The sequence below is a fragment of the Coffea arabica genome, chromosome 11e (assembly GCF_036785885.1).
Source record: "Coffea arabica cultivar ET-39 chromosome 11e, Coffea Arabica ET-39 HiFi, whole genome shotgun sequence".
Lineage (NCBI taxonomy): Eukaryota > Viridiplantae > Streptophyta > Magnoliopsida > Gentianales > Rubiaceae > Coffea > Coffea arabica.
The window spans coordinates 61,461,737-61,486,232 of record NC_092331.1 but is presented as its reverse complement, the minus strand read 5'-3'; the positions used below and the strand labels follow the sequence as shown (position 1 = coordinate 61,486,232).

General features: G+C 36.0%; 3 protein-coding genes across 4 annotated transcripts; 2 read left to right on the top strand and 1 right to left on the bottom strand.

Annotated features, from left to right (window-relative positions):
* Nucleotides 1–2,359: 2,359 nt before the first annotated feature.
* Nucleotides 2,360–6,090, bottom strand: LOC113719220 (F-box protein SKIP14). The gene is made up of 2 exons (XM_027244368.2): nt 4,266–6,090; nt 2,360–3,377 (listed from the first exon to the last, which is right to left on the bottom strand). The coding sequence occupies exons 1-2, from the start codon at nt 5,196–5,198 to the stop codon at nt 2,862–2,864; spliced, it is 1,449 nt and encodes a 482-aa protein (XP_027100169.1). The 5' UTR covers nt 5,199–6,090; the 3' UTR covers nt 2,360–2,861.
* Nucleotides 6,091–8,027: 1,937 nt separating this feature from the next.
* On the top strand, nt 8,028–17,688 carry LOC140021588 (probable thimet oligopeptidase). 2 transcript variants are annotated; one of them, XM_072072795.1, is made up of 20 exons: nt 8,028–8,374; nt 8,546–8,667; nt 9,031–9,194; nt 10,024–10,114; nt 10,515–10,694; nt 11,073–11,153; nt 11,788–11,865; nt 12,493–12,585; nt 13,141–13,221; nt 13,349–13,511; nt 13,609–13,729; nt 13,823–13,892; nt 14,434–14,541; nt 14,619–14,716; nt 14,808–14,853; nt 15,079–15,175; nt 16,025–16,098; nt 16,178–16,282; nt 16,948–17,028; nt 17,250–17,688. In XM_072072795.1, exons 1-20 carry the CDS (start codon nt 8,236–8,238, stop codon nt 17,355–17,357), a joined length of 2,100 nt encoding a protein of 699 aa, XP_071928896.1. In that variant the 5' UTR covers nt 8,028–8,235; the 3' UTR covers nt 17,358–17,688. The 2 variants fall into 2 exon arrangements, with proteins under 2 accessions (XP_071928896.1, XP_071928897.1); XM_072072796.1 differs by lacking the exons at nt 16,025–16,098; nt 16,948–17,028; nt 17,250–17,688 and having other exon boundaries at nt 16,146–16,284.
* Nucleotides 17,689–19,188: 1,500 nt separating this feature from the next.
* LOC113719564 (serine/threonine protein phosphatase 2A 57 kDa regulatory subunit B' theta isoform) lies at nt 19,189–23,223 on the top strand. The gene is made up of 2 exons (XM_027244787.2): nt 19,189–21,321; nt 22,482–23,223. The coding sequence occupies exons 1-2, from the start codon at nt 20,125–20,127 to the stop codon at nt 22,833–22,835; spliced, it is 1,551 nt and encodes a 516-aa protein (XP_027100588.1). The 5' UTR covers nt 19,189–20,124; the 3' UTR covers nt 22,836–23,223.
* The last annotated feature ends 1,273 nt before the right edge of the window (nt 23,224–24,496 follow it).

The window sequence follows — 24,496 nt, the reverse complement described above, 5'->3', positions numbered from 1 at the left end:
CAACCGTGATATTAACTTAGTTAGGATAACGCCTTGCGAATTGCAATTTTGAATGGTTTTTATCACAAATGCTTCTCCTTATCTTTGTCTCCTATTTGATAGTCAAATTTAGCTTTTAAAAGTTAACCATAATAAGATATGATTTGATAAACAACAATAGAACCTCTTATATGCTTGATAGCTCTAAGAATATGGGCAAAACATACTTCTAAAATAATGTAATAACCTTTGCACCTATCACTTAATACATAATAAATTTAAATTTAGATGTTAGAATTGAACTCTTTTTTTTGATTTTTTTTTTTAATCTTCTCATCCCTCTTCACAGCCTTCCCATTTTTAACCATAGGCACAGAATTTGAACCTTGAACCTGGCAGCAAGAAGACCCTAAGGGCCCTCCCTTGGCCACTGGGATGTTAGAATTTAACTCACAAATTAGCAATACTAACTTTTGAAATGAATTACTTATATGCATGCTAGCTCTCATTTTTTTCTCTAATAAATCTGTCATCGGATACTTTTGTTGTCGCTTTGTTTTAATCCATTCCTTTTCAATGCCCATTTTAGAGAAGTATTTTTTTTCATTTTTTACGAAATTAAATTTCATGTATTGATGGTTCAAATATAACAAAATAAGACATCATTAACGACTAAGGGAAAAATGGTAAAATTCATGAGATTCAACCGTCAGTTATCAAAAGACATATGTACTCGATGATCAATTAAGTAGCTTCAGTAAATCATTGTCCAAATTTGAGCAATCAATGAAGATCTCAATTTTATCAGAAGCGCCCTTAAATACGTGCAATTGCACACTACACATCTTCCTGCAAAAAAAAAAAAACCCATAAGAAAAGCCGCCAAATGAACGAGTACAACAAGTTCCATTGTCTGCAGTCCGAGAACAGAAGAATTAAAATGATCCATCCACCGAATACAGCAACTTATCCCAAAGTAATAAAACTAACAAAAGATTTCATATCCATCAATCAACAGATATACAGAAGTAACAGAATGGTAAAAGCACTAACACGAACAGCTAAAGGATTTCCAAGTTCCAATTCTATAGAAAAAACTGCACCAATAAGCGTGCAACAATTTTTATTCCTTTGTATTTCTCGTCCAACTAAGCAACATATTATGCTAGGTTTCTCCTTCAAAATATACAGCACCTTTGAATTCCGGAGTGATAGCAATTTATATGGGATATAAGCCGGTTGACGTGCAAGAAATCAGCATTATAGGTCTACAAGTTGTAGTTACCAAATCCACCACCCCCACCCCCGGCGCCAAAAGAATCAACCCAAGAAGAGGCTGGGTTGGCGGGTTAATGGTGAATCAATGGATCATTTGTTGAAATGTAGGTTCCATATTAATATAATTAAGTTGTGTAAAATTGAAATTATGAAAAAGCAGAAAGAAAAAGCAACTATATAATGACAACTCATTCTATGCTCCATTGTCTAATTTCTAAATCAAATTTTACTTCTTCCAAATATAAATTTATTGCTGTTGCTTCGTCAAGTTTGACTGCTATTTTGGCTAGTTTACAGGAACATAGATGCAGTCTGCAGGCCATCGAACAAGATGATGCGGGAAGCATAATAGCTGCTCTTGAAGAGGGATACAAAGAGAAAATGGCGAGTTTCAAGCTGCATGTTTGCTTTTGATCTGGTCATTACATTATCAATGTCTGTAATTTTATTTATTTATTTATTTATTTTTACTTGATGCATAAGGGATGAAGATAAAAAAATAATTAAAAATTACATTTATGATGCAAATTGAATAATATTTGAAAATCTTTTTTGCAAATTATGCTAACCAAACATCTTTATTGAGCGTTTCCACCTATACAGTTGTAAGTTATCAGAATGAAAAGTAATAGTACGATCCACATATAACCCCTGCAAAGTAATCAGAATGAAAAGTAATAGTACTTTGATGCGTAAGGGATGAAGATAAAAAGATGATTAAAAATTACATTTATGATGCAAATTGAATAATATTTGAAAATCTTTTTGGCAAATTATGCTAACCAAACATCTTTATTCAGCGTTTCCACCTATTCAGTTGTAAGTTATCAGAATGAAAAGTAATAGTACGATCCACATATAACCCCTGCAAAGTAATCAGAATGAAAAGTAATAGTACTTTGATGCGTAAGGGATGAAGATAAAAAGATGATTAAAAATTACATTTATGATGCAAATTGAATAATATTTGAAAATCTTTTTTGCAAATTATGCTAACCAAACATCTTTATTCAGCGTTTCCACCTATTCAGTTGTAAGTTATCAGAATGAAAAGTAATAGTACGATCCACATATAACCCCTGCAAAGCTGCCCATCAAACAATTAAGTCACAATTAAATCCTTGAATAATATCTCATTTACGCTCAAAAGTTATAAAGGCTCACAGAAACAAGAAATTAAAATATTACAGTGCCATCACTGAATTCACGGCCATGGTGTGCATATATACTTAAATATTATGTCCATAGACACTAATATAGTCAAAACCACCGCTAAACTCATGCAGTGCAAGCATTCGAACCATTGGTCAGAACCATGAGCTCAAGGAACAGAAAAGGTTCAGGTAACCCATAAGCAAAGTCTCCTAAGAACAAGTGTCTGCGTCTGAGCACAATAATTCAACAAGAATCACTTCATCAATCATAGGCGCAAACACATCAAGTGAAAATATATTTTTGCAGCTAAACATGTAGGGAAAGTAGCATACTATCATCAGCATAATCCCTTCATTTCCCCATCATACTAGTATCATCAACATAATCCCTTCATTTCTCCATCATACCAGCATCATTTTCAACCTTGGTAACTGAAATTCATATTTTGCTCAACTTGTGTTGGAACCAAGCTTTCTATCTTGCTTGTCATGGTCCTTGGATAGATTTTGAAAACAATCTGAACAAACATTGTCCAGACAAAATGTCTCTTCATATTCACCATCATTGATACACCTACCACACTGAGCACAGCGAGGAATACAAAGCGCACATGCCCTGCATAATTGAGCATTTTGATCTTTCACCTGACAACCCTCAGATGGGCAATCATAGACCAGCCTCAACTTTTGGCATATAGGACATACTTCAACATCAAGCGCACGATCATCATCGCACAAGACATAAAATTTTCCCCTCAAGTAAAAATGTGGCTTGCAAATATTTTCTTGTACTTTTTTATCCACACCCAACAGGATCTTCAGATCTTCAACATGTTCATGCGTTACACCATAAAGCCCACCAATTCGCAGGTACTTTATACCCAGGGAACCATTGTGAGGGTTGAAGGATTTCAAAATATTAACAATCCCGTCAATGCTCAATCGTGTACACCCAGGAACACATAACTGCATGAAGCAAGAAAATGAATTTAGAAACTTATTAAGATCGTACTGGCAAAATAAAAAGACAAAGAATAGGAATATTGGGATTGACGCACATAATGTGCTTCAAAGCAACTTCAAGGAGAAGAGTTGCACATGTACCACTCGGTGCATGATCAAGTAGAATGATGTTTAGATTCCAAAAAATTAAAATCAATCCAAGCAACCTTATCATCAATAGATATAAATATCTTTGTCAATTTTTATAAAACACCTAAACATAGTGCATCAATGAGCTTTTATCTATTTCCCATTTTAAAAGGCAGGTTCTACATGTTCCAAGAATTAGTGCAGTAGATATCATCTTCTCCAGCAATTGACACAAAATCAACAAAGAATCTTTTCCTTTACAATCTTAATCTGCCAAAAGATTTATAATTTATGTCTTGTAAGAAAAATTGCTTCAACACGTTCCAATTGATGACTAGCAAAAGCAAGCATGAGAGCAACTTGGGTTCTTGAAATCCAGTAACTCCACAGAAGGCCGAATTGATTCATTTATAAACTATGTTCGTACTGAGAAGTATGCAAATACAAACCAACCTTAGGTTCGTTAATGTTCAAACATTCTCACAAAAGAACTTCAGAATATGTAAGAAACTTGCTTTATGTATCCAAAGAATAAAAAAGCATCCAAAAAAAGCCTCATAAACCATTTCATGAATTCTGACAGTATAATCTACATTTAAGAACAAGCGCACAGGAAATATATGGCACCTCATTCAGCCAGATAGCTGATTTACCTAGAGATAGGACATTCATGTACATAAATTACAAGTTTAATTTTTTTTTTCTAAAAAGGCAGATACAATTTACAGGACAAAGAACTAACTAAAACCCCAAGATGCTGACCTTATTCAACCGTGGATTAGATTCAAGCACTCGCCTTAGACCACCATCAGTGATCCTTGGACACTCCACCAAAGTCAGGCATTCCAAGTTACCTTGTGCCCTGCTAGTCAATTCGAAAAGAACATCATCAGTTATCTTCTCATTCAAGGGCTGCTCAATGTGGATACTCCTCCACAATAGGGGATCATTTCGAACTGTATGACAAAGGGACCTACAAACCCTTTCCGCTAATAGCAGATCTTTAACTCCCAAATAACCAAGAGCATAGTACAATGCTTCATGAGGAGATCCATCATCATAAACAGAACTCCACACAGAATCCTCAGATTCCTCCTCAATTTCAAGAGAACATGTAATGGCACCCACATTTTTTATGTTCCCCTCGAGGTTGGTAGGCTCACAACTGGATTGGGCTGATGCATGCCCCACATCTCTCGCCTCAGAATACTGATCTATCTTGCCAGCCGTTTTCATATTCCAATTAGTCTGAGCATTGCCAGGAATCGACTGCAGCCTCATTGCACTTTTCCATAAAATACTAAAACCTGCAAATAACCCGTAATCCTCGTTGCCCACACCAATATTATTGTTCTTCGTCCCACAACCTCTATAATCCACCTCAAGATCCTCAAGCCAACCAGTGATGGCCGTGAAAGTGGTGCTGATGTCCATTCCAAATGGATCAGAAGGCAGAAGATCGACAATATCCTCAGAACCTGATTCCCGTGAGTTACAACCATCAATTCCATCCCTCGCCCGATCAATGAACTCCTCAATTTCACGTCTTCCATGCTGTGGCCTAGCAAAACCTTCGTAACTCCTCTCAGGAACACCCTCAACAAGATACCCATTAACAATCCTCAACGGAGAAACCAAATTATCCTCTGCTATATGAGCAGGGAAGATGGGCCGATGAGAATAATTCAAGGCCATTCTCGATTGTCTTCCACAAACTATATAGTTTAGTGCCTGATTTTCTCGGATGAACTCAAAGAAACAAAATTAAACGAAAAGTACAGGGAAAATAATCTTAAAAAGTCAAAATTCTTTCTTTTTCTTTTCTTTTCTTTTCCTATAGTTTTTTTTTTGGGGTGTATATAATTTTTATTTTTTTTGGTGTATATAATATGTTTTAATGACCAAAAAAATAAAGTTTTTTAACAACAAAAAATTAAAAAAATTAAGCTACAAAATCAGATTCAACAAGCAGACTCTCAATTTTTGGATGCCAACCAAAAACAACGCACCAAAATCTCACTGAGTTTCTTGGAACCTAGTAAATTTTGTTATCAAACTAATGTATACAAAGCTGAATGAATGAATTAAACAACAAAAAAATATATACAAGAAGAATTAAGGTATTTATTAAGAACTAGGGTTTTTGAATAAAATTTATTCCCAATGATCGATCGAGAGAAATAATTAGAAAATAACCTATTGATGATGGTTTAACTTCTTTCTCGTCGAGACGGAGGAATTCCAACAAGACCGATTAATTTTCCCAAAAGTAATTATCAGATTGAATGCCAATCCAGCCCGACAGAGAAAATAATTGGTGATGAACAAAATAGTGAACAAATTTGAAATTATACAGAAAAGAAAGAATATGAAAAAAGTGGGAATTTCGACAGGATAAAGGAGGTGAAGGAGGGAAACGAGGAGGAGGAGCGAGGAGGAAGACGAGGACGGCAACTGGGGAGGGAATAAGGAAAATTGGGAATTATTTCCAATTTAGGGGAGATGGAAAAAGAGGGATGATGGGAATAGACACGTGTAGGGAAAGAATATTGTTACGATGTATTCGGTAAAAGTCGTGGCGGGAATTGGATTCACGTGTTTGAGGGAACCCGTATTTGGCGATCTTACTCACATTGGGTTTTCTACCCGTTACTGGTTGTGTTTGAGCTTTCAACCTTGAAGAGTAGAAATGGAATTTTACATGGTCAAAGGGAGTTATCATAACGCACTCTGCTTTTATCTTATGGAAGTAATTGGACTGTGTGATTTGACTTTTATATTGATTTTAGTACGGAGAACTCGGGCTAACGAGTACACATTGCATATCGTTCTCAGTTATTGCGTGAGATAATTTAACTCAAATTTTGGCGTCATTTGGGGATGGAAATTTTACTATTATATATGATGTAACTTTTACGCTTGGGAATTGGATTTAAACGCGGGGCAGCACAACACGAGGATGTCGTAAAAGATTTACTATATGTGACCAAATGTTATCATTATTATTTTATCTCGTAAAAGATTAGACACTCGATAAAATACGTTTTAGATATTAAAATTTTTAAAAAATAACACGAATTGAAAAAAAAAGTATATAAATTCATGGAAGTATAATAATTATTATTATTGTGTACGTTCATTTAATAGATTAGGTGTGATTGACGCGTATTAACAATTGTTCATCGGGCACCCTTCACAAAAAAGGATAAACATAGTCTTATCCATCCAAGCCTCTTTCTTTTCTTTTCTTTTTTTTTCTTGACCAAAAAGAATTCTAACTTTGTCACAATAAATGAATGTTTACCCTAGACTACTAATGTATTATTTAGTTTTTCTTTTTCCTTTTTTTTTTAAGTTGAGAAGAATTTTTCTCCACTTCTTTGTAGAGTTGTGTGACACACCCGCAATCCTTATACATGCGTGGAAGGCAGTCCAAATATAAATGAAGTTTAGGTAAAATCAATCTACATATGGAAACGAAAGAAGGCTAAAAAGATTGGAAACTCATTTTCATTTCCACCTACTATATATATCAAACCCACCAGAAAAATGCGACATGCAGTTCCATCAAACTAAACCATTAAAAGCAAATTGACAGAATCAGCAGTATTCCAGTACTAAATCTATCACACACATCCCGAGGGCCAGAGTCCATCAATTGGTTAAATATGTGGGATTATTTGTATGCTCACCAGTTGTCTGTCCTGTCGGACATGAAGGAAATTGCCTGGCGAGCTACACACACTAATTGACTAGAGCTACGAGTGTGGTTATGCAACCATCAGCCTTGACCAGCCTTTAAGGCTTTGGTAGGATGCCTCCCACCAATTTGCCAATTTGCATCACGCTTCCGTTTGATTCGGTAATGATTTTATCTCCATCGATTCTTTATAGGTACAATTGAGTCTCCTCGTAGTTAGATTAAAATAGAATAAGAATAGAAATAAGAGTAGAGATCACGATTGATTAAAAAAATAATAATACGGGTGTGGTTATGCAACATGTGGGACAAATGTAACATATGTGGTGACATAAACATTCTCTCTCTCTCTCTTTTTTTCACCCTTTGAACTAGTAAGAGTGCTTTTATGGTGATAGTTATGTACGTATGTTCACGTTACATGTCATAAAAGATGCTAATAAACTAATAAAGGGACACAAATAAGTTTTAGGAACAAAAAGTGTTGAGATAAAAACTTTGTAGTGTGAAGCGTGACGCGATATAACCATGTTTGGATAGCCAATTTTTTCTAAAAAAATTCGTTTGTATTATAAATACATTTTTCAATGCACTGGTTTATATTTTCAATCACCTTTTTATCTTATATACATTACATCACAAAAAATACTATAATAATTATTCCAAATAATATTCTATCCAAACAATAAATTAGTTTGGAATTGTTATGAGATGATGCAGATCTGCAGCCACCAAACAGGTCTTTAGGACCGTACAACGGCCCAATTAATGGAATCAATCCGTCAGCCCAAATATTTAAGTTCATTTAAACTGTCAGTCAATCAACGTTGCTGGCGTGGTCATTTTCCTGTTGTCAGACGCTGAAGTATCAATTTCATCTCTCAAAAAGTCCGCCCTTCGCTTCTTCTACACCAAAAAATTCCCTCGCATTTGCTCTCTGCTCAAACCAAAAAAAAAAAAAAGGGAAAAAAACTTTGCATTTTTCCCCAGTTTCAGCAGCTCACGCATTGCACTCTGAAACACGCAGTGGAAATGGCGGAGAGAAGAGACAAGAGAGAACAAAAAGTGGGCAAATTAATAGCTCTGACTGGTGCCGCTGCTTTTGTAGCTATTGCGGTCAACTCCGCCGTATCTGCTATCAACTCTTACTCCAAAAACCGCAGAAGAAAAGGTTTGTTGATTATTTAGAAATCACTTTCATGTTTCTTACGCTTCTACGCCTCTTTTCCTCGTGCGAGAAATGACTGTTTTATTTCTTTTCTTTTTATTTTTGGAAAATTTTGGTTAGATAACTTTGATGCATATTAGTATATTGTTTTTGTTTGTTTTGGTGACGTCTCAGAGGTTCGAGGATCGAAAGTGCAAATAAATTTATCTGCTTCGGAAATTTTAAAATTAGCCGACAGAGTAATTGCGAAATCGAAGGGAGTTTATGATGCAGTAGCTTCTGTTCCACTTGACAAGGTATCGAAGCTTTCTCTTTTTTCTTTTTGTGGTTTTTGCTTCTTTCTTTAAGTTTTTGTTTGCGATTTATGTGACATTTTATCATGGGGATGGTTTCATTGACTTGATTAGGCTCCTTTTGATTTAGTTTTATGTAAAAAAATCTAAAATTGTTGATCATTTTAGTCTATTACTTATGTCACAATTGGTATTAAGATCACCTATTCCTGCCCCAAAAAAAAAAGCAACACAAGGAGAATGAAAAGAAGGCTTTACCATTGGAATATTATTCATCATCGTGAAATAGTAAGGATTAACGGCAGTTGATTGCAGCTCAGTCTTTTTTCCTTTTTTTTTGTGGTAACTTGTTTACCTATTTTTCAGGTCACTTTTGCAAATGTGGTATTACCCTTAGCTGAACTAGAAGCACAACAGTTTCCCCTTGTGCAATCTTGTGTCTTTCCAAAATTGGTATCCACTTCTGAAGATGTAAGAAAAGCAAGTGCTGAGGCTGAGCAAAGGATAGATGCTCATATCTCTATATGCAGGTTTGAGGACTATTGTGTTTAAACTGCCTTTTTCGTGCAATTCAAGCGAAAGTCAGATTTTGGAATTCTTAAAGCTGCAACAACGAGCTTCTCCATAAATATGTTTTTTGAGTTTACACCATTTAAATTGGAATTGCCAACAAGAGATAGCAGCACTTGGAGCTGAAACACTTCCAAACCACTGCACCAAAGGGGCCTTAAACTCTCATTCTGTTTACATTTTTGATATCATCACTCTTTTCAATTTCCTTGTTAGTTTCTTCCCACCTTCAACTGTCCTTAATTGGTATTGGACTGATCTTATTTTAAATCATTCTTCGACATTCATGCCTTTTAGATGGATGAGACATGAGTACTGAATTTGTGTCTTAAAATATTATTGTTGTCAGGAAAACATTACTGTTATGGAGAGTTAGCTAGACTTCAACTTCCATCTTACAAGAAAGAGATGACAAACTTTTTCATCTCAAACTATTAACTAAAATATTGTTGGCAGTTATATTGCTTCTTAATGTTTTATTTAGTGGAGATTGCTGCGCTTGCATCATGATTTAAGTTGTACCATCTAGTTAATGTTTTTCATGGAGGTTGAATTGATTATTTGCTGGTGACTGATTTCCTTTTGTTGACACCTCTATCTCATGCTTTGAGATGCCAAGAAATTTTTTTGTGGTTAATCTCCAACAATATCATGGTCAGGATAGGATAATTTATTATATCTATTTCTTAGCAGAGCTTTTGTTTATTAGAAATCTTGTGATTGTATTTTTTTAGGTGATAATTGGTATGGAATCTAGTCATAACATATACTCTTACATATCCTTTGCAGTAAGCGGGAGGATGTCTACCGTGTCATTAGAGCTTTGATGGCTAGAGGTGACTGGATGAGCTCTGAAGCAAAACGCTGTACTCAATCCCTGGTATATGTTGCTACCTGTTTGAGTGTTATGATTGGATCCCTATCTTCACAACTGTTATGATTTTAAAGTTGATACCAAATTGCTTTCTTTGTATCTTGAGAGTGACTGGTAGTTCCGGCAATTAGAATCTTATCTATTGTTTCTTAAATTTAAGCACACAATGTCTTCCTTTGTTGGAGGCTGACAACTTTGAACATTTCTTGTGGATGACATGAACTTCTATTATCTATAAGTGTACAGGTATAAGGATTTGTAATGGAGAGCACATTTAGAATAATGTAGGACTTGCTGGATATCCCTGCTTGACATTTTATTGCCTTTTGCTACCAAATGTATGGAGGTTTTGGTTGATGCTAGTTCCTTTGCCAGTGGATACTTATTGTTTAATATTCAGTGACAGGTTCAGGATTTTGAGAGGAATGGATTAAATCTCACCTTGACCAAGAGGGAGGAAGTTCAGCGCTTGAAGACTCAAATAGATGAGTTGAGCATGCTCTACATCCGCAATTTGAACGATGATAGAACATGTCTGCATTTTAGTAAGAATGAACTAGCTGGTTTACCGCTGGAATTTCTCAAGGTAATATGCTCATAGCTTCACATGAAATCTGGCATATCTTTCTCTATTACATTGTACAGGCTGTCATAGAAAACTTTTTCTGCCTTCTATTTTTTGTTTATATTGAAAGCATTGTCCTAGTTGCTAATTGGGACTATATGATTAGATATTGCACATACCAGTCTTGTAGACGCAAACTAAAGGTTTGAGGATGTCAAACTATTTGTTTATTTTATACAGAGTTGCTACTATAATATTTATTCGATCTTCACTTTAGCAGCAGAATGTGTAAAAAACTTAATAGAGATTGAGTAAAGAATATCTAAGTGGGCAAGACTCATTAAATTTTTGAAATTTGATATTATGTCAGCAAAATTATTGCTCTAATGTTGTTTGCAGACTTTAGATGAAGCTGAAAAGGGTAAATACAAGATCAGTTTGAGAAGCCATCATGTATCACCAATCTTAGAGCTCTGCAAAGTAAGTCTATCATGAAATTTGCATTTTAGTCCACCACCCTCAACTCTGATTATTGATTGCTTTTGCTATTCCTCATGTGTATCTTTTGGAACATGATCTTCTGTTGGATTCAGGTCCTGCCAAATGATCCATGACATACATATATCCATTTCCCATTATTGGCAGGATTAGAGTTGGAATTGTGTCTGTATTCCTGAAATAAAGTTGACAAATTCAATCTTCTTTTAGTCAATTTTCATGAATGTTGAAATCGTCACAAAATGGTTTATTTGAAGTTGTTAAGGTAATGATATAAAATGAACTATACAAAGTGGCAAATATGGTATCACAGGCAGTTCTTTTTGAAATGTTCTCTGTACCTGTTGCCATAAATGATAATTGGCCTTTTAAACTTTCATTCTTCTTTTCTTTGGATCACATATAAAGTTTCACTGTTTTATGCTTTTAGCGGTTGTTTACTGCTGCCATGCAGCATATCTAGTATGTCATTGTAAGCACAATTGCAGTAGAATGAATTAGTATGCTATTTGTCTAATAATTTCAGATGACAGAATAGAGCATTTTATATTTTAAATGTTGATTGCACTTGTATTTTTATTAAAAGCAACCTAATGCATCATAATGATGTTGATAGGTAGGGTCAACGAGGAAAGCTGTGGCTGTATCTTATGGGGGGAGATCTGAAGCCAATGTTGATATCTTAGAGAAACTGGTAAAAAGACCACTTACTTTTCTGCAGATAAGATCTGTCATGATACTGTTGCGCCACTACTTTCAAGGAACTTTTTGCTTTTACTAACTTAGCCATTCAATATTTCTGTCTAAAAGGAAGTTCATGCTGCCATTGCATGTAAGGAGTTCTTTCATGCAAAGTTGCTTGGATCACTTGAAAGTTCCTGTTTGCCCACCAAAATAAACAATTCCTGTGGCCAAAGCAGTGATCATGACATTTCAGTTTAAAAAAGTTATCATAGCTTGTTCTCTTGTTTCCAGGATCCTCGTTTGTATTCCTATTGGACATAGAAAAGGAAAAATTTTCAGAAGGGAACAATCTTGATATATCATGTGAATCCTTCTCTTACAAATGTATTCGCTCTTTGTACTACAGAATTCTGGTGCTTTCTTTTCATACTGTTTCATTTTGTGATTAGCAGGAATATTTGTAGTACAATTTCATCTTCAAAGATTAGCATTTTATCGTTAAGATTAGACGAAAACCATTAGCATTTATAATGTGGATTCATCACCTATTTCCTCTACTTATATAAGCCGGTCATTAAATCTATGAGTCCCTTTTTTATCTGTGACAAGCGGAACCACTTTTCTCTGTAATTGTCAGATTCAATTAAGGCACAAGCTTGCCAGGTTGCTTGGCTTTTCAAGTTATGCAGATTATGCTATTGATCATGGAATGGCAGATTCATCTACAAAGGTGTGTATGACTTGATGGCATTTGTTTATTTGACAAGTGTCTTACGTTGGATGAATTTGACAATCTTTTCATTTTTTAATCGAACTGAAACTTTGTTTCCAAGTTAATGTCTGAATTGTTGAATGCTAGTTTAGCTGGACAATCGCTAGAGTTTTCAATTTCTTCTTCTCTGTCTAAAGTGTTAGATGCCTTTCCAGGAAAACCCCTCATGAGATTTCAGGGGGATCTGAAGCAACTATTTGTAATAATCTTTCCTGGTGTACACAAAGATATCTCATCCTTGATACCTGTAGCTTTTGTTTGGCCAATACTTCTCCTCAAATCTGATGAGGATCTTTTATAAGAAAAGTAATACGGCAACTGACTCTGCAAGGACGTGTCAATCCCCTTCAGTGTCTTTTGGTTGACAGATTGATATGCATCACTAGCATAAGTAGCACAACTTAGGGAGTAATTTATGTACAAAGATAGCATTCTCATTCTTTGTTCCATGCCTGTTATGCAGAATGTTGGTTTCTTGCAATGATTTCTGATGCCTGAACAATTTTTCTTTAGGTGTTTGAGTTCTTGGAGGATATTTCCGGAAACTTAACTGAACAGGCCTCCAGGGAACTGGCTATTTTAAGACAATTGAAGGTTTGTTTCTAATTTATCTATGCATGAGGTGATGGTTGACCTTTTCTTTTTTGCTGACTTAGTATAGGTCTATGATCTTAAAATGTCCTTGTGTTTCGCATATCATCTTGTATCTCTTGTGATTCAGAAGCAGGAGGAAGGAGAATTAGCATTTGGAATTGAAGATCTACCATACTATGTCAAAAGGGCCAGAGATCAACAGCTTGATTTTGACTATGGAGTTGTTAAACAGTATTTTCCTGTCAATTTGGTTTTGTCAGGGATCTTCAAAATCTGCCAAGATTTGTTTGGTATTGTGATCTCTTATGACCTTGGATAACAATTTTCTTCTAAGCTTGTTCGCCTTACTTGTGATATCATAACTTCTCTTTTTTTGGTTCAATGAAGGGTTAAGATTTGAGCTAGTTGCAGATGCAGAGGTTTGGCACAGCGATGTGCAACTTTTTGCAGTTATCGATTCAAGTTCTGGGGAACTCATGGGTTACTTCTACCTAGATATCTATTCCAGGTTCATCTTAACAATAAATTTGCATGTATTTGGTCACTTCTTTTTGGGTAACTGGCATTCAGCTAATACTGAAACTTCTGTGCTTTTAATCAGGGAGGGGAAATATGCTCACACATGTGTTGTGGCTCTTCAAAATGGCTCATCAATTAGTTGTGGTAGATTGGTACTCCGAGAAATGACATCTCTTTCTTTTCAGTTCAAACTTCGACTGTTTGATTTTTTTTTTCCTTTAAATGATGTTCGGACCTAGATTACATGTTTATTTGGTACGAAAAGGCACCCAAAGTTGTAATTTTTAATAAAGGTCTCTCTCACAGCTTTCACACACGCACACACATGCTGTCTCTCTCTCTCTCTCTCTATTGATTTATTTCTTCCTATTCTATCATCACACATCTGATTACTTTCCAAGTTAGAATTCCTTAAGAGTTTTGCGATGGAATTAAGTCATTGTGTGTTGTACCTGATAATCTTGTCTCCTACTTGGTAGCCTAGACCCCCTTTTGTTGAGTTGACTTCTATTTTATATTCACAAAGCATCACATATACATTGTTCCTCTTCTTGTTTGGTTATATCTGAAGCTTTATCTATGTGTATGTTTTTCAATTCTCATCTGCTCAGAATCCTTCAATTGTGTGTGACATTAATGTAAATTATATGTTTTTGGCACATATATTGTTCAACATCGATTTTACTTTTGCAGATTCCTGTAGTATTACTTATTTCCCAGTTTGAAAAGGAAGTGGAGGGTCATCCTGGGTTATTGCGGTTTTCTGAAGTACTTAATCTTTTCCATGAATTTGGTCATGTGGTATGTACTTTCAGTTGTTGGAATTGTTTCCTGCAGTGATCGATTTTCTTATTAAATTAATGCTAACATTCCTTTAGGTTCATAGTATCTGCAATTGTGCAACATTTGCCAGATTTTCAGGGCTGCGTTTAGATCCTGATTTTGTGGAAATCCCTGCTCGGTTGTTGGAAAACTGGTATGTGGTTAATCAAACTAAATCAACTAACTTTTTGGTTAGGTGAAATTGTGAGCTTCCATTCACCTGTTTTGGAAAATTTTCTGGTCAGGTGTTATGAAAGGCTCTCTTTGAAACTTATATCCGGTTTTCATCAGGTGATACATTCTATACATGTCTGTCCTTTATCTTTTTAGATTCCTACTTTTTCTTTCTGAGCCAATGTAGGGTGAAGAAAACTATCCTATTCTTAATGTTTGTGGTTTCTTGTGAAGACTCGTATATCTTGTGAGCCCTGGCTATACTCACTTCAAAAATTAGTAAGCAAAAGTACTTTGTGTAGAAAAGAACCTGATGATTCTCATTTTGTAACTCTTTTCTAGGATATATCAAAGCCTATAGATGATAAAATCTGTGAGTCACTGAGGCAATGGCGATGTTCCTTCTCAGCATTGAAATTGAAACAAGAGATTCTTTACTGTAAGTATTACATTTTCTTTTCCACAATGCAGAAAAACATTTCACTGCTCATCTTCATAGTGATATACATGCATCCTAGCATTTAAATCCAATATATTGCTGCTTTTATACATGAATATCAAGCTCGCTCGCTCCTGCTCTCTCTCTCTCTCTCTCACAGCCCCCCTTTCCACTCCCTAATCTACATCATACCCCTGGAAAGGAAGATTCTGTTACTTTCCATGCTTCAGCAATGTGTATCGTGGAGCTGTGAGACTTCTTTGACATTGTAACATTAACCTGTTTATAGTTGAAAGGTCCAGGACTTTTGGCTTTAACAGAATAAGTTTAACAAAAGGAAAAAGAAGGAATTTATGTGTCAAAAAATTGGCTGAATGAAAGTCTTTTCTTCTTTTCCTTTTGTTGGGTTGGAGGAGTTGCAAGTTGGTGCAACCATACAGTGGAGAGGTTTACTAATTTTTTTTTTTTGTTTTTTTGCTTACGATGATGTAATCAATTTGTGCTTTTAAAGCTTTCCAGCTTATGTGATTCTCAAAGGTTGGTATCTAAATGGTTAATTTTCCATTCAATGAAGTCCTCTAGAGATCCCCACAGGCCTACTGAACTGTGGGTTTTCATACAAATAAACCCCCATTTAAGTGTAAGGAGATTTTGAAAATAAGCTGGATGGTTTCCTTTCCTTTGGAGAAATTTTGAAACAAATCTGTGATATATTTTGCTTCTTATTTTCTGTCTTTTTGTTTGGTCTAGAATTTCATTGAACAGATATTTCAACATGTGCTTCTATTGCCGACTGAATCAGTGTTACTTATACTCTACTTTATGAAGCTCTGGAAACTTGCCTTTCAGGTCTTTTTGATCAAATTATACATTCAGCTGAAAATGTTGACATGGTAGAACTATATAAGCATCTTCATGCAAAAGTAAGTGTTGTCAATATAACTGAATTTCTTAGGCATCCTTTTTGCAGGAGTATGATTAGCATTTTTTACCTATCTTCAGGTTATGCTAGGATTGCCCATGCTGGAGGGAACAAATCCAGCTTCATGTTTTCCTGGTTCTGCTATTGGTTATGAAGCTACTTGCTACCGTCGCATTTGGAGTGAGGTCTGCTTCATTCCCTTGTATCATACATAGTTCTGATAGCGCTTTTCAGTTATTAGTTGCCATATCAGCTGATGCTTAAGTATTACTTGGAAAGTTTTTGCTCTAGATAGCCTGACTTGCCATTCTGCCCATCGCTTTGGGAGTTTGGGGGGAGGTTGGCACTGTGAGATGGGGACTTGGTGGAGTGACTTAAGTTGCACATACTTCGTGCAGGACTTAGGTTTGGAATTTGTCATCCATGGGTTTGTCTCCTGGCAAAATTACAGCTCATCAAACCTGAATATAGCAATGAACAGGAACATGTTGACCTCTAGAATAGTTGGGGAAGAGTTGTGACTTGGGGCTTCTTTTACAATAATCTATTTGGGGCCACGAAACTATAGCTTCTTGTTGATAAAAAATGCTCCTTGGGGTGCATATTTTAAATAGAAAGATATAAATGTAACTATGAATTTATAGCTACACCTATATCTATCTAGTTACTTTACATTGGTGCTCTACCTGTCCCACAAGCCTTAAAACTTTCATAGTTGCATCGTCTCATGCTTGTTCTTTACTACTTGATGAATTGATGCTTTAGATTTTTCTAACATTAGATATAGTATGAATATGGTGGTGGTGCCCAATAATTTTATCAATAGTTTAATATTGCATTACCGTGATAGGTTTTTGCTGCTGATATTTTTGCGTCAAAATTCAGTGATGATCTTTTCAACCAGTACACAGGCATGCAATTCAGGAGTAAGGTAAACGGAATAAATGAATTATCCACTCTATGTAACTGTTAGCACCTAGGAAATTGAGTTTTAGAAAGTTTTCAAGCACAGCTGTTCAGAATCATATTACTTCACTGGCCTTCAAGTGGCGATTTTTTTCAACCAAAAAAAAAAAAAAGGGAAAAGGAAAAAGGAAACTGCTCAACATCTACCACTTGATTGCTGAAATTTCAATTGATACAAATTGGCAGGTACTCGCTCCAGGAGGGGAAAAGGATTCTCTGCAAGTACTTTCGGATTTTCTTGGGAGAGAGCCCTCAATACAAGCCTTTCTTGACACCAAAGCTGATACAAGCTAGCTTTCATTTACTCTAGCAAAGATTCTTTGATTTTGTTAGTGTAAAATTAGCCCAGGCCCTGAGATATTGTATATTCAGTTGTACGTTTCGTCTATTACCCTGCTCTGGCTTCTGAGAGGATCTTTAGTGGGTAGCCTCCCATGGGAACATAACCAGAAGAAAATCTATGATCCTTTTTGCCAAAAGATGATTAAAGTATTATCATCATGAACTTTATGTCACGGCTTGTATATCAACATCACACATAATTAAGAGTTACCCAGCTGGTAGATATCAATCGGCCTGAAGCCGTGGTGTGATGTAAAGAAATAAAATGGTTTGTGGATGCTAATTCTCGTTTCTGAATCACACAAATCTGTGATAATGGTCCTCGGGGCTGATGCTGATGTTTCATAGGAAAGAAGTACAGCAAAGGCTACACGAAGCCATTAAAGAGAGGCTGGAGAATTGGAGAGTCATGCAGAGGTGCAATTCTTATGAAGTCATCTTATTTTGGTTTCATAGTTCCAGAACAAGTCACAGACTCACAATCAAGCATAAAATTGATCATAGCCATTCAGGCACTTCGTGTTGACTGATGCGCTTTTAGGCTTCAGCGCTACAATATAATATTTTGACGTTTAGTCTAGGCATCAACGTCCGGGTTGATGTATTTTGGAAAAATATTGCGCCTCAATAATCAATAATTAGACGATGTTCAGAGTTCAGACCCCAAGTTCCCACGTTGAAATCTTTTTTTTTTTCGCATGGTGACAAATCTGGTAAACTGACTGCTAGTATTTTCAGCTTTTTAAGACAGACACCATTTTGCTTTTACTTATAATTTCTCTTCAACGAGGGAGAACAGGACTCGCTTTTAATAGAAAACTAACAGCAGTTTGGTGTCTGAGTTTGTCCAGGGTTGGTGTTGTACAAAAGGTTTCCAAATCATTCACCATCATTTCTAGACGAAAATATTAAAGAAATTCATTTGAAAATTTACAAAATAAAGGATGATTTTAGCTAATGAAAGGGATTTTAAAATTCTGAGCCAGTTGAGGGTTGCATGTCCAAGCTATTGTGCATGTGAGGGTTGCCTGTTCAAGCAAATGTGTAGGTGGAATAAAATGGTGGTTAGGGAAGGAATTTGTAGTTTTTTAAAGATTATTTTTGTAAAAATAATAGCCTTCTTAACTACAATCCTTGATTTTTCAAGTGAAAAGCTATTTTTAGAGTTTGCAACTTGGTCATCGTGTAATCTAAATAGCCAATAATTCTTGATTTCTATTTCAAGTCAAATAACTAAAATGTTAGACCACGTAACTCGATCATATTAAAAAAAAAATTCAATCATATTTAATACAAATTTTTGAATGAGTGGATACGGTTCGTATGAATTAGATAATAATCTGGATTACACTTTACAAACTAGACTACGAATGACAACATTTCAATAGGTTAAATAAATACATGCGTAGTTTATGAATTTTTAGTATCATTTTCTTTGACTTTGTGTACATGATTTTGATAGGACATTAAAACGGGAAATGAAAGGATAAATATATCATGACTTACCCTCTATATCTGGTTGTTTAGAATTGAAAAGATAAAACTATTTACCACAAATTTTCTCTGACATCCTAGGAGGCAATCTAGTTAAACTATGGAAATAATATCTCAATTTGAATACTATAATGTTGCGTCATTCTACTGTAATGTTCCAATTGTTCTTTTTTTTCATAGGAAAGGTAATAGGGCAAGGTGGCATGATTTTACGTCATGAACCCTGGCCTACATGCCTTGGACAGCATTTCCCTTGGTTTTAATTTCAGGTCTCTGACTTGGTACGATGTGTTGTGAAATGTCTCAAATTTTGACTTAGACTAAACGATGCACTGTTCCATGTTCGTGAAATGGAATAAATACTTAAAAAGGGAAAATTTGAGGGTCAATAAACCACAAGAAGAAAAGGAATGAAGGAAAAGATTACGAGCTGCGTTTTTGCATACCCTTTCTAACTTCTTCCTGTGGGCAATCCCCACCTTTGTCACTCTCCCTTCCCTTTTTCCTCTTTGTTTTCTGGATATTTCTTTTTCTTTTCCTGTAATTTTTTTTCTCAAATTCTTTTTCCCCCCTTTCTCCTTCTACAGTGAACCTTTCTTGTGGTAATTATTTGTAAGGCAAGTGTGAAGAAGGTTTACGATATGCTACTTCTGTAAGGTCCCATTCCTCTGATTACTGAATAAGTAGAGAAAGGAAAAGCTGGTATTTTGAAATTAAAATCGAACTTGCGAGTTGTTTCTGGTTTTTCTTGGTCTCAAGTAGCTTTCCCCATCTGGGTTTTTGGGTTAAAGTAAAAAAGATTCAAACTTTAACTTGGGTTCTGGTGAAAAGTGTACAGTTTTGAGAGTGTATGCTGGTAAATAAGGCCTTCTGCTTGTGGTTGATCGAGACATTGGTGGGTTGTTGATCAGTGGTGCAAAAGTGTTTGTCATCAGTAATTTACATAGAGGAAAGGGGATTTCTTGGCCTCTTTCTTTGGAATCAATGAAGCTGATGGAGGCTTTGCTTTACTGAAGGATGGATGTAATCAAGCTTCTGTGTAAGTCCAAGTTTTCGTTTTGCTGCAATTGATTATTCATAAATGTTGTTTCTTCTTTGAATCCGATTTTCGGTTTCTTTGTTGAAAGGAGATTGAGGTTTCATTTTATCTAGCTTGGTTGGTTTATGGTTGATATTTAGTACCATAATTGGGTTTTTTCCGAGGGTATGAAGTAATTTTGGAAATATGATCAAACAAATTTTTGGTAAAATCCCTCGGAAGCAGTCAAAATCGGCTGGAAGTTCTACAACCGTGAGTTCTTCAGATACTGCAAGAAGTAGAGTTGAAGGAAATAGAAAGCTGGGGGGGTCGGTTGATACAGTTTTAACGGTGCATCATTCTGTTTCAAGTAATGGGTATAAGACACTGGATAAGTTCTACCGAGATGAAAATTTAGATGCCAATCGGAAGTTGGTAACTGCTTCATATGAACCACTGCCAGGCTTTAGGGATGTTCCAAGTTCTGAGAAGCAGAACTTATTTATCAGGAAGCTTAATATGTGCTGTGTTGTCTTTGACTTTGCTGATCCTACGAAGTACCTCAAGGAGAAGGAGATTAAGCGACAGACATTACTGGAGCTAGTTGAGTATGTCACTTCGGCAATTGTCATATATACAGAAACTGTCATGCAGGAAGTTGTTAAGATGGTATCTGCCAATTTGTTCAGAGTACATAGTCCTCAGTCACGGGAGAATACAGTAATGGAAGCTCTTGACGTGGAAGAAGAGGAGCCTGCTATGGATCCTGCATGGCCGCATTTGCAGATTGTGTATGAACTTCTGCTAAGATTTGTTGCATCACCTGAAACTGATGCAAAAGTAGCCAAAAGATACATTGACCATTCATTTGTGTGCAAGTTGCTTGATCTTTTTGACTCTGAAGATCCTAGGGAGCGAGAGTACTTGAAAACGATTCTACATCGCATCTATGGGAAGTTTATGGTACACAGGCCCTATATTAGGAAAGCTATCAACAACATGTTTTACTGTTTTATCTTTGAAACTGAAAAGCATAATGGGATTGCTGAGCTTCTAGAAATTTGGGGCAGCATCATTAATGGGTTTGCCTTGCCATTGAAAGAGGAACACAAGCTCTTTCTTGTTAGGGTGCTTATTCCCCTGCATAAGCCAAAATGTTTAGCAATGTATCACCAGCAGCTATCTTATTGTATCACACAGTTTGTGGAGAAGGACTGTAAACTTGCTGATATTATAATTAGAGGATTGCTAAAGTACTGGCCAGTCACCAATAGCTCAAAGGAAGTTATGTTCCTTAATGAGTTGGAAGAAGTTTTAGAAGCAACTCAGTCACCAGTATTTCAGCGATGTATGGTGCCTTTGTTTCGCCAAGTTGCTCAATGCTTGAACAGTTTGCACTTTCAGGTATATATCATGGTTCGCACTTCAGTATTTCCTTTCCTTTCTTTTGAACTTCATCTTCATTATGAGATATATAAAGTGCAATCATGTTAAATGGCCATCATAAACTAAATGAGGACGTTTGTAATGTAATCTAATTGCTATTGGTGAGAAATGGCCAAGAATTCTATAGTCCTCCCTTTTATGGAATCATGGAAGTGTTGTGGTTGATGTTCTTGGCCTGTGAGGTAGTTTAGCACCTTTCTAGATGAAGCAGCTAGTCTTGATTTGGAGGAAATTACAGATTTTTTGAATGACAACTGGGAATGTTACACCAAAAAGACATACCATAAAAATTTTTATGATAGTATTTGCATCGCTAACCATGGCTATGAAGGTAAAGGGTAATGGTGCTGGTATGATATCAAATTGGAGATCCTGTATGTCATCATGGTACTAATGGAAAGTTTAGTATTGCAAGCATGTTAATTTGATGTTAAGAGTATGTTGCTTTCAGGTAACAAATTGTCTTTTCAATATTGTTTTTCAATTAAAATTTGCCTGCATAGAAGATAGCAGTTACATAGCATCCAGAAGTGATAAAATTGAATTCCATTTTATGGAAACCGATATACTTTGCCTCGGTGTTGACTTATTTGGAAAATAACAAAAAATTTACATTGTAGATTTGATTTGTCAGATCATCTATAATCCACCATTTCATGAATCAAGATTTAAGCATGCACTCTATGGCGACAAAATCAAAATTAAGCAGGCGGTAATAGGATGTCAGGAATCTCAACCTTTTGCAGAATCTAGAGTTGCTTTATGTACTTATGGGACCATGAAATTTCAGAAAACTCTTGATGGTTAACAATGACACTGGTTGTTTTAATGGCAAATGACCTTAAATGGGGTACAATAGGCTCAGTAAAATCATATCACTGTTCAAAATAATACACAAGATGAGAATGTTTTTATTAATGTAAGCTGAAGATCCCGAGCCCATGCTGGTTGAATTGCTATTAGATTGTACCTTTGGTGCCTATTGGTTTTGAAAAAGTTTTAGTGGTAAGGTGATTGAATGTATTTCTTGTTTTACGAGTTGTAAGCTAGAAAAAACATGATTAATTTGTTCTGTCGTTAAATCTGATTGATAAGATTAATGCCCGCTTGCATTCTAGGTGGCTGAGAGAGCTTTGTTCTTGTGGAACAATGATCATATTGACAATCTGATTAAACAGAACCGCAAGATTATACTTCCTATTATCTTCCCTGCACTGGAGAGAAATGCTAGACATCACTGGAATCAGGCTGTTCATGGTTTGACCCTCAATATTCGCAAGATATTCTATGATCTTGATCCTGAACTATTTAAGGAGTGCTTGCTTAAGTTTGAGGAAGTTGAATCAAAGCAAGAGGAGATTAGAGCAAAACGAGAAGCTACATGGAATCGCTTAGAAGAAATTGCAGCAGAAAAAGTTGCTAGCAATGAAGCTGTGCTTGTTTCTCAATCAAGTTTCCCTCATCTTACATGAGATTAGAGATGGCTAGATGTTTTTCATCTTCCTGTTTCTGGTTTTTTTTTTTTTTATATTTTGGATGGATCAATGAGGCTGCTATCCTGGATACTGAATGGACTTTGAAATTGACCTCAGACTATTTTTTTCTTAGGGAGGTGATTAGAGGGAACTGGGTGGGGAAAGTAATTTGTGGAGCCTTCAGATTTCAATTGCATAGCGTTGGTAGTCTTGAAGGCTTACTGTTGAATCATTTATTGTATCCTATTCAACTAGGCACTTGGGACGGGAGGTTATTTTACCATAAGAAGTATTTAGAGAGGTAAATTGACTGCTGTAATTCCGGTGGAAAACTTCACCATTTCTTTGGCTCTTTTGACTACAAGAAAACGCAAATTTGCTTAAATATTGCAGAACAAATCTTGATGGGCAATGACGGGCCATGGTGATCATCATAGCTTCTTTCTTGAAGCTTTATTCTCTATCCTACTTGACGACATAAAATGAGTGGGACGCATACTACTTCACACGAGTTGCAAATAAGCTTTGAGAAGGTAAAGAGTGTTTAATCATCCTCATCCTAAAATACAGTTTAAGGCACAATTTCCATTCCGTATGAAGGCTACACGCTCTGAAAAGTGAAAGCGGAAAGCCAAAGTGTTACGTTTAAGCAAAGGAAACAATGGGTAAACAAGCCTCAGTTTGCTTTGTAAACTCATATCAGCGGTAGTCCTTTTAACATTCTTGTGTAGTTATTATTACATCCAAAATCACCCTGTTAATAGTGCATGGCTTTTGTCATTATTCTTGCTTTCCCTACCACTGCATAAGCAGCCAACCGATTCTCTAGATGGTTACCTTTCGTAAGCCTAAAACCGTGAGCTGCATTTGACCTATAATTGTTAGCTGAGCATTGACCTGGAAGCGTACTTAGTTTTGATAGGTGTCATACGTTGTATTAGACTCATCTTGTTCGAGGAGGAGCTACAAAAGCTGAACGAAATGAAGTTGAGGAAATGAATTTTGACAACATTTGATCAGCTAAAAGTCTAACCATGTCGCCGCCTTCTTCCAAGTTTAACCATGCTACCATATCCGGTGTCTCTGACAACTACCAAGTTCTTGAAAGGTAGAGAGCTACTGATGTCATCCATAGGGATTTACGGGTGGAGAAAAATGCTGTTTTGTAGCCTAAATTTCCAAAGAGTCGAGCTGACTTCGAGCTCGAGCTAGAAAGTCAAGCGAAACTCGAGCTAACAGCGGGAGCTGCTTGCGAGTTAGAAATCGAATTTCACCTTACGAGTCTTGTCCAATCGAGGTCGAACCTGCCTTTTCCTTGTTCGAGTCGGTTTGATTTCCATTTTCTTGACTCGTCGAACTCGTGTTCAAACACGAGCTCACACATAAATAAGTCGATCTAGACTCGATAAGTTACAAAATCGATTCATTTGCAGCCCTAGGTTTACCGCAGCCAAAATCTGCATCGTATGGGGGGAATCTACACAAACTGCTAAAGACATGGAATCAAACACCCTTTGGCAATATATTTCCGTAGAATTTGAAGAGCAGATTTGAAAACTCGTTCTCATCTCTTATTCTCATTGCATAATCGCAATCAAGACCCTCGATGGCGCCTCTCATCAACTTTATTATGCCACATTTATCACACGTTTTAGTGA

What these genes read in the sequence shown, in the direction of transcription:
- LOC140021588 (XM_072072795.1), top strand. Translation starts at nt 8,236, where the DNA reads ATGGCGGAGAGAAGAGACAAGAGAGAACAAAAAGTGGGCAAATTAATA. An exon ending in GAAACAAGAGATTCTTTACT is followed by an intron (nt 15,176 to 16,024) that starts GTAAGTATTACA and finishes CTTGCCTTTCAG; the next exon opens with GTCTTTTTGATCAAATTATA. An exon ending in ATAAGCATCTTCATGCAAAA is followed by an intron (nt 16,099 to 16,177) that starts GTAAGTGTTGTC and finishes ACCTATCTTCAG; the next exon opens with GTTATGCTAGGATTGCCCAT.
- LOC113719564 (XM_027244787.2), top strand. Translation starts at nt 20,125, where the DNA reads ATGATCAAACAAATTTTTGGTAAAATCCCTCGGAAGCAGTCAAAATCG. An exon ending in TGAACAGTTTGCACTTTCAG is followed by an intron (nt 21,322 to 22,481) that starts GTATATATCATG and finishes CTTGCATTCTAG; the next exon opens with GTGGCTGAGAGAGCTTTGTT.
- LOC113719220 (XM_027244368.2), bottom strand. Translation starts at nt 5,198, where the DNA reads ATGGCCTTGAATTATTCTCATCGGCCCATCTTCCCTGCTCATATAGCA. An exon ending in CTAATCCACGGTTGAATAAG is followed by an intron (nt 3,378 to 4,265) that starts GTCAGCATCTTG and finishes TGCTTCATGCAG; the next exon opens with TTATGTGTTCCTGGGTGTAC.